This window comes from Salmo salar, chromosome 27, assembly GCF_965601325.2.
Source record: "Salmo salar chromosome 27, fSalSal1, whole genome shotgun sequence".
Lineage (NCBI taxonomy): Eukaryota > Metazoa > Chordata > Actinopteri > Salmoniformes > Salmonidae > Salmo > Salmo salar.
This window is the reverse complement of record NC_138317.1, coordinates 24,774,360-24,783,307: the sequence shown is the minus strand read 5'-3', so window position 1 is coordinate 24,783,307 and position 8,948 is coordinate 24,774,360. Positions and strand designations below refer to the sequence as shown.

Genomic DNA, 8,948 nt, shown 5'->3' with positions numbered 1-8,948 from the left:
GGACTCTTACAGAAAAAACACATGATTTCGCATGTGGAAAAATCACACGATTTCAAGTAAAATGTCACATAGGAAATCATGTGTTTTCGGGAACACTTTACATTAATTTCAAACGTTTTTGAAACACTTCACATGTGAAATGTACATAAGGTGAGTGTTTACCTAGCTATCCTGTTTTTTCACATAATCCCTTACCTGAATGACAACGCCAATTGAAGAGCTTCGGTTACATTGGGTTATTGGCCAAATGCTGCACACATTTTCAGTTATTTACATGTTTGTCATTTAGCAGACGCTCTTATCCAGGAGCAATTCGAGTTAAGTACCTTTGCTCAGGGGCACATCGACAGATTTTTCGCCAAATCGTCCAGGGTATTCGAAGCAGCAACCTTTTAGTTACTGGCCCAACGCTCTCAAACGCTAAACTACCTGCAGCCCCAATGATGTAACATTGGCTATGGTTTATCATCATCATCGTTATAAATCATGCAACATGGAAAACGATATATTTGATAAGACTGTAGGCGTAGGCTACTGGATGAAGAATATAAAAAAATAAATCAAAGTCTATGACCACGATTAAGTTTATTTCTCAAAAATATATCCTTTAAACAAATTATTTACATGTCGATAACTTTTTCATAGAAAATAAAACAGAAAACAAACATACACAGCAAAGACAAACATTGCCAGTATAAATGGCAATACGGAACATGTGTGTGATCAAAAACAGGCCTATAGGCTATGAATCTTGTCTCGCATCATATAAGCCTTCTGTTTTAGAATCTGACGAGTTGAATCTTAAGTTTCACTCTCAAAAATAGTAGACTATTCGATAAATTGTTCTTCGTTAAATAATTATTCCAGATTATTCTCCGATGATAACTCTTCACTCTTCATATTGTGGAAATGGTCGAGAGAGCGCGCTGCGCGGTTCCGTGGTGAGATCTTTTGATGAAGAGAAAAGAAAATACAAACGTCAGAAAATTTAAATGAGTGTGACATTGAATAATTCATTTCCTATAACGATATTGCTATCAGGTCTATTTCATATCCTCCCTCAACATATGTGTATTCACTGGAAAGGCGTGAATAAATTGAGGGTAGATTATTTAAATTGCGTGAACGATGATAAGTCAATGGCGCCCGTTCCACCCCTGTTGGCCGTATTAAACGGTGTCTAGTGAGGCGTTAAAAGCCGTTAAACTAGACCGATTAGATCTCTTCAGATGATTTATGAGCTCGAGCTGTGACAAGCCATTCCGTCAGGTGAAACGGCCTTTAACGGCGGGTTAAAGGGTTCATTTAGGCCTACCGGATGATTATAATATAGATGACACTTGACATAATGTCACGATGAGGTTTGAAATATCTTACCTGTCGGTGATCAGCTGGAAGGGAGACTTCGGTGAGCCGGACCTGCGAATATTCACGTCATCTGTAAATAAATAAACAATCAGGCAAATCAGTAAAATAAACAATATCCTCACTAGACCTATTTTGAATTAGGTTACGCCTGTTTTTAATGCAATAGCATATGAGTTATTCTCTGATGAAGGCATAACAGCCGAAACACGTTAGACTGCCCAGCCGAAAATAAAACGGTGAAATGAGGTGACATCTTTTTGTCTTTTTTAAAAAGATTTTGGAGTGCCACGGTCACCCAATGTTCTTCAACTTGGGATTTCAATCAAAGTCATTGTCATGTATGGCAGAGCACTTAGCTAATAAATTGAGATAGTACACCTGTTAGCAACTCCACGGTATTTGTGTGTTGTTATAGGCCTGTGACCGCTTCGAAATGAATGTATTGTTTATTAGGCTCTAGGCTATATTAGGCTATAGCTGATTTATATAGCCAAATGTTCGTTTTCAGAAATATCATAATACACAACATGAATTAAAACGAGTGTTAGATCAAAATAGTGTGCCATATGTGGAAATTGTTATTTGGACAACTGAAGAAGAACACTGGGCCGAATTCATGAGACTGTTATTAATTTCCAAGCAGATGAAAAATAGCCTCTAATCACAATCATAAACATATGCAGGCCTAGGCTACACTACAATACATACCATCTCGCTTTGGACTGAAGCTCTCCGACGACTCATCTCCACTCTCGTCCTCGGATGCCCCTGAAGCCTGCGTCGCCCTTGCGTCCTGACGCTTCAGTGCGCCATGGAGAGGCATGTGGTGTCCAGCTGGGTTTGCCGTGCCGAGAAGCGACCTGACGCCCAGAAGAGAGTTGGCACTGAGGAACGCTGCGTTGGCCCAGTTGTGGAGCTGCTTCCCTATCTGGCAAGTGTATATTCCATGACCCGGGAGTAGGGCCGGGTGATGGGAGGGAGACGTGGCCGCGTGAGGAGCTGAGGCAGCCGGGGAAGGTTTATGGGAACTGTCGGGGCTTGTGGCTGTCTCCGCCAGAGACCAGATTTTGGGTTTGTTCTGTGGAGGCCTCTGGCACCCCGGTCCATTGGGGGAAAGATCCACTGCGTTTTTACAAGCACCAACAGGCGCCTTGATGAGAGAAATAGGACCCTCCATGCCTCTGAGGGCTTCCACAGACAGCTTCCTCTGGCTCTCCAAGCTACTCGAATCCGATGCCAGCTTCCCCTCTCCCTCCCCTTCCCTCTGATCTCCGCGGTTCTCCTCGACCTTATCAATGTCGATACTCTCTAAATCGATCTCCTCGTCCTCTTCATCCTCGCTCTCCTGTTTCTCAGGCTCGTCCTCATTGTCACTACTGAAGATCCGTCCATCCCGGTCCTCCGCGCTGCGGCCCCACGTCACCTTGTTCTCCTTCTTCAGACGCCTGCGCGCGTTGGCGAACCACGTGGACACCTGGGCGGACGAAGGAATTAATTAATATACTTTATTGATCCTTTATTAAAAATATTCATAATTAGGTTAGTCAATAATCAAATGACTATATATTAAACTGGCAGACATGAGAACAGCACAGGCAAAACACACAGACAGTCAGACATATTTAAAGTAGGCATCTCGGGCCCAGAGTTTTCCCGGTCAAATCATGTAGGCCTAGTAGAAATACTCCTGGCCTAAACATATTTTATCCCACATAGCAGTAGAAACCTTTATCCCTATATACCTGTGTAAGTGTCATCTTGGTGATGATGGCCAGCATGATCTTCTCTCCCTTGGTGGGATACGGGTTCTTCTGGTGCTCCTGCAGCCAGGCCTTCAGAGTGCTGGTGGTCTCCCTGGTGGCGGCCTTGGCTCGGTTCGGGTCGCCGTAGCCATACTGGCCATACGGGTAGAACCCCGCGCCGGTGTGGACAGCCAGACCTCCCGGGTGAACTCCGGGGCTGTCCTTCAGATCATACTGGGAGTTCTGGGGGATAGAAATAGTGGGATAATTATATGTAATGTTTGTCTCTCCAAAAATGTAATAGTTCTAGGCCTATTTGTTTTTATCTAATTTGTAGGCCTTTATTGACTTTCCAACGCAAAATAAGTTTACAGTATGCTGGGTATTATAACTGTGGGGCAACGTTGAAAAACTACCCTATATCAGTTCGCTCAGTATGAGTTTGTCTTGAAAGGTGAAACTGAATCTCACAAGTCCTGACAAACAATGATGTCACAATTCCAGTTAACGACAATTAGGCTATTGTTATTTTGTCTAGGTTATGGAGATGTTGTTTCTGACTTTTTCATACAAGCACCGATATCTCAAATTTCTTATAGCCTACAATAGGTATTATTTTGATAAATTCCCCAAACCTTAAATATTAGCCTAAATAATTCTACATAATTGACAGTATGGGTATATAAATGAACTTGATATTTTATCAAATTAAAAAGTAATTTTGAGATGTATTTTATATGGAAAATAATGTATAATTAAGCCATCACATAGGCTAATCTCTCTCATGTCTAATTGTTTGTTTAATCTAATCTTAATATTTCTGAGGCAATTTAAAATTACTTTTATCTTATTATCGAAATAAGCTACCCAATGAAAATATGCAAACGAATTGTTTTAATGACTCACATTTAGACTTTTGGTATTGTGCCATGAATAATACATCAGAAAATCCCATAAACTATTTTTGTCCCTATTTCAAGGACCAGACATTTCAGTTTCGAAAAACATGACAGAACTTTAAGTTGAAAAGAGCTCAAAATATAAAACATTTTCCCTATTACAATCCCATTATACTACAATATTAAACTTTCCAATCCTTAAAGGCAATCCACTTGCATGTATTTAACTGGCCTGCACATTCAATCAACATTTGACAAACAACCACTCGAACAAAGTTCCAATTCTACGTTCCAAGAAACCGTCTCTCCTACCATTTGCGATATGAGGGCGAGGTCTGCACCGCTGTAGGGGAGAAACGCGCTGTAGTTCTGAGCCGCCCACGGGTTACCATACATCCCCAGCATCGAGCTAACAGCAGCGGCGGTAGCTGCCTGATTCACGCCGCTCTCGGCGCCTCCATCCCGGCCAGAGCCGGCCCGGTCGCCCCCATAAACCTCCTGGGAGCCACTTAGAAACTGGGGGTACCCCAGCTGCGAGAAAGACATGTCCGGAGAGAAAGGCGCAGTAAATTCCGTGTCACAAGGGAGGAAAGGAAAATAGGAGGAATTCCCAGTTTCCCAGAAAGATAAGGATGTCTAAATTACAAATCACGGGTAGTCAGTCAGACAGACAGTCCCACTCCCCGTCAGCGCAGCAAGCTCCAATGGTAGTTATGAGTTTGGCACTTGAGCGCCCAGTGAAGCCTCTCTCTCTCCCCGCAGGACTCTCTCTAGTAGAGCTGACGGGATGATTGGCAGGCTGCTTAACAACCAAGCCCCTCCTATGCCCCGGGCAAGCGATCAGTGCATTGGTTCCTTCTCTGGGTCCTGTGTGTGTGTGTGTGTGTGTGTGTGTGTGTGTGTGTGTGTGTGTGTGTGTGTGTGTGTGTGTGTGTGTGTGTGTGTGTGTGTGTGTGTGTGTGTGTGTGTGTGTGTGTGTGTGTGGAATAGATAAAGAGAGATCTCTTTTCTCATAATCACCTTTCTGTCATTTTCTGAATGGGTGTTCAAATAAACAATGAAAACAAACAACAAAAACAGCAAAAATTATATAACAATAATAACAATAATATTCATATTGTATGAAGGCCTGATTATCAAACAATTGGCTTAATAACAATAATGATACATTTATCCAAGAATGTGTATTATATAATAAAAAGGCCCACGACAAATAAATAATGTAGGGCTATAACAAAAGCATTTTGCATTCATTTGAGCCTAGACCATTTTTAAAAATCTATTTCCAAACTCTTCCTAACTACTCTTATGGTGCATTATACTTTCTCGCTACATTATAATTAAGTGTAAATATATAAGTGGTCCTGGGAGACTGCGACCTAGAACCGCTCCAGAGGAGTATCGGCGACAGCATGGACACCAGATGGCGGAGGGAAGCGTCGACTCGGCCGGCAACAGATACCGCGGAATGTCGGGTGATATCGACGGAAGTCACTGAAGCATATTTTAAGATTAAAGTTCAAGATAGAAGGGGCGGTAAAGAGTGAGATAGAGATGGAGGGAGAGGGAAAAGATTGTGTAGATAGGAGACACGAGATCTGTCCATGGAAGAGAAACAGATGTTGAGAGACTCTAGTAGGCTAAATAGGAAAATATATCTACCTAGGCAGAATGTTTATATCATTTATAACAATATACGAGTTAGATATATATATCGAGTTTTCACAAGATTAGTCCAGTCCAATTTTCAAACCTAAACTTCCTAACCATGTAATATTTAGTATTTCGTGTTTTAGACATGGGAAATTAGTTTTATTTATTTGGGAAATGTACTGAATGTTGAGTGCAATTGCCAGCTATATTAGCAGTCATCAACAACATTTAATTGACAGTGGCACGGTTATGAAATGACACCAACATGAATACAATATGAAAGGGTGAAATCTTTCTCTTTCAGTTTTTTTTAGCTTAATACCTGTCTGCACTACACTTGCTCAAATAATCCTGATCCCTTTATTCAAAAAGAGGCTACTCTAAAACCTGTACACACACACACACACACACACACACACACCACACACACACACACACACACACACACACACACACACACACACCACACACACACACACACACACACACACACACACACACACACCCCGCTAATGAGGTTTAGCACCTTGTTCTGTGCCCCTGTACCCTCATACACCCCTCCTGTAGCCCTCTGGATGTGGACTCCATCAGATGTTAGCTTAGTAATTAGTGATCCTCCTAAACACAGATTCATCATTTCACGCTGGACTAGCTGATGAGGATGGCTGGGTATGGAGGGCTGGCTAGCTTTCCTCTCTCTCTTCCCTCCCCTCTCTCCTCTCCTCTCTCCCTCATTCTCCCCCTCTTTTTCCATATTTCGCTCTTTCCTCCTCTATCCTCTCCCCCTCTTCTCCCTCCCTCTCTCTCTCCTCCCCTCTCCTCTCAGCAATGTGCTGTGAAGCACTGAGAAGACCCTAATGATTTAATTACAGTGTTTAAAGCTCACTCTGAGCTGGCAAACCCCTAGCTGCCACACACACACACACACACACACACACACACACACACACACACACACACACACACACACACACACACACACACACACACACACACACACACACACACACACACAACGTTTATGTTCCAGCTCTGGCACCCAGGGCTCGGCTCATGAATCTCAAAGCTGTTTTCTAAATACACATTATGACGAGCAGTGCTGGGGGTAGCAGTGTGTGTGTATTTATGTGTGTGTGTGTGATGGATGCTTAAACTCCATGGCATTTTAAATGGCATTCATGGAAAGTGGTTATATCCTCATTGCTAAGGTAAGTGGAGCCAGGGGAATCCATTCCAGCTCCATAAAAGAGCAACGTTAAAGACTCTCACCCACCATCTCTCTCTCCCTCTCTCCTTCCTCCTCCTCTCTCTCCATCTCCCTCTCTTTCGCTCTCTCTCTCGCTCTCTCTCGCCTTCTCTTTCTCTCTTTCCCCCTCCTTTGTCTATCTATTTCTCTTTCCCTCTCTTTCTTTCATTCTTTCTTTCTCTCTCTCGCGTGTGAGTTCATCACTTTAAATTAATGCCTCTCTCATGACAGACGAAGGAAACGAAACACATCCACCATCTAATAGGATAATATAGCCCTCCATCTCTCTCTCCATCTCTCTCTCCATCTCTCTCCCTCTCTCTCTCTCTCTCTGTGCCCCTCCCTCTCTCTGTGCCCCTCTCTCTCTGTGCCTCTCTCTCTCTCTCTCTCTCTCTGTGCCCCTCTCTCTCTCTCTCTCTCTCTCTCTCCCTCTCTCTCTCTCTCTCTCTCTCTCTCTCTCCCTTTGTAGACTCTTGATTTCCATAGTGTCTCTGTGGAGAGTGAGTTAATGAATTCCTCTGAGCTGGAGAAAGGAGGGAGAACGGTTTGGCGGTTTGGAAAAAGAGAGAGGGAGAGGAGGACAGAGAGGAGGAGGGGGAGAGGAGAAAGGCTTTGAGCTATGCCATTCAACTTCACAGCCTCCCTTGGCCTGCTTGTGTATTCAGAGTGTGTGTGTGTGTGTGTGTGTGTGTATACGCAGAGCGCCCATCCCGGCCTTTTAACGTGAACCTGCTAAGACTACCAAATATTTCTTCTGGCCCCGACCCTCCCTCCAATCCTCCCTCCCTCCCTCCAATCCTCCCTCTCTCCCTCTCTGTATGTAGGCTGTGGCTCTAGGATCCTCAGGAGGCTGATTCCCACTCCCTCCCATTACCCTCTGAGTCCTGCACTCAGACAAAGGAATAACTTATAGTGAGGAAGACACACACACTCAGTTTTAAAAATGTACCTCTTACTTAGCTTGAACTCTGATGTAATTTCCAGAGGCACTAAATCTGCCAGTTCAAAGATCGAAGGTTATTCTCTATTTTACAGTCAACTAATTATCTGGTATTTATACCTTGGGGAGTCACAGTAGCACAAGGGCAGCAAGGGAATACCAGGTTTAAGTATCTGTATCTGTTTCTCAGCCTGTCAGATAACTTGAGATAAGAAGTGACAGATTTCAGGTGTGATTTAATCATAACACATATATGTTTATTAGATAAGAGCTCTTCTCTGAGTCACAAAACAATTCTCCACTTCCAACTATTGTTCCCTAGTTCTGCTACTGTTTCAATGAAATCCAAAGGCATACCATATTAGTAGAAGTTGCATCTCTTAAGGGTTTGTATCCTGAAGAGTTGCAGGAGATCCACTCTGATATACTTTATTTGATACATATTGAACTCAACAAGATCTCATAGTTTCCCTTCGAAATTCGACGTGTTATGGTTGAACGTCTATTTTTGATGCATTAATTCTGCGTGGTTACAGGGTTAATTCCGTGTGGTTACAGGGTTAAAACAGAAACAACTGAAAGGTTTAGATGTAGGTATTAATTCCCGAGGGGTTTAAGATTAGGGCTATGATTTGGGGAAGGCTTAAAACAAAATCATTAAAAAGACATGCTATTACCATCAAGTATCATCAAGTATTCTCGCGGCTTGCTAGCGCATTGTGAACTGTGGTAGCGCAGTGGTCTAAGTAGCGTATAAGTTTGCTCCCAGTGCTGGGCAATTGTTTCTCTTTTTTTGTGAGCGCCAAAGAAGGCAGATGTCAATGATCTGGAGACCTTTTCAAACGTTCTAAATCGGCATCTATTTCCAGTGATGAGTCTGCTTGAACTGTAAGTGAGTTGCTCATACAATTTCAGTAAGGTAATTGAATTCAATTAAATTCAAAATAATTTATTTATCCCTCAAGGATCATTTGTGCAGGCAGCAGTGCAAATACATAAAACAACATTTAACAATTTGCATTAGCTACTGTATACATAATTACAACAATCAATAAGGTAATAGTCCTGGTAATAGTCATGGTAATAGTCGTGGTAATAGT

The 8,948-nt window shown here is 42.7% G+C and overlaps 1 protein-coding gene across 1 annotated transcript; it reads right to left on the bottom strand.

Annotated features, from left to right (window-relative positions):
• Window positions 1-570: 570 nt before the first annotated feature.
• On the bottom strand, window positions 571-4,788 carry irx1b (iroquois homeobox 1b). Its single transcript, XM_014177963.2, has 5 exons — window positions 4,322-4,788; window positions 3,111-3,353; window positions 2,077-2,842; window positions 1,378-1,438; window positions 571-948 (listed from the first exon to the last, which is right to left on the bottom strand). The coding sequence occupies exons 1-5, from the start codon at window positions 4,553-4,555 to the stop codon at window positions 897-899; spliced, it is 1,356 nt and encodes a 451-aa protein (XP_014033438.1). The 5' UTR covers window positions 4,556-4,788; the 3' UTR covers window positions 571-896.
• Window positions 4,789-8,948: the final 4,160 nt, after the last annotated feature.

Bases quoted from the DNA above. Each gene is read 5' to 3' on its own strand.
- irx1b (XM_014177963.2), bottom strand. From the start codon at position 4,555: ATGTCTTTCTCGCAGCTGGGGTACCCCCAGTTTCTAAGTGGCTCCCAG. The intron at 1,439-2,076 runs GTATGTATTGTA...ATTTATTTACAG, and splicing joins CTTCAGTCCAAAGCGAGATG to ATGACGTGAATATTCGCAGG. The intron at 949-1,377 runs GTAAGATATTTC...CTTCATCAAAAG, and splicing joins TTCCAGCTGATCACCGACAG to ATCTCACCACGGAACCGCGC.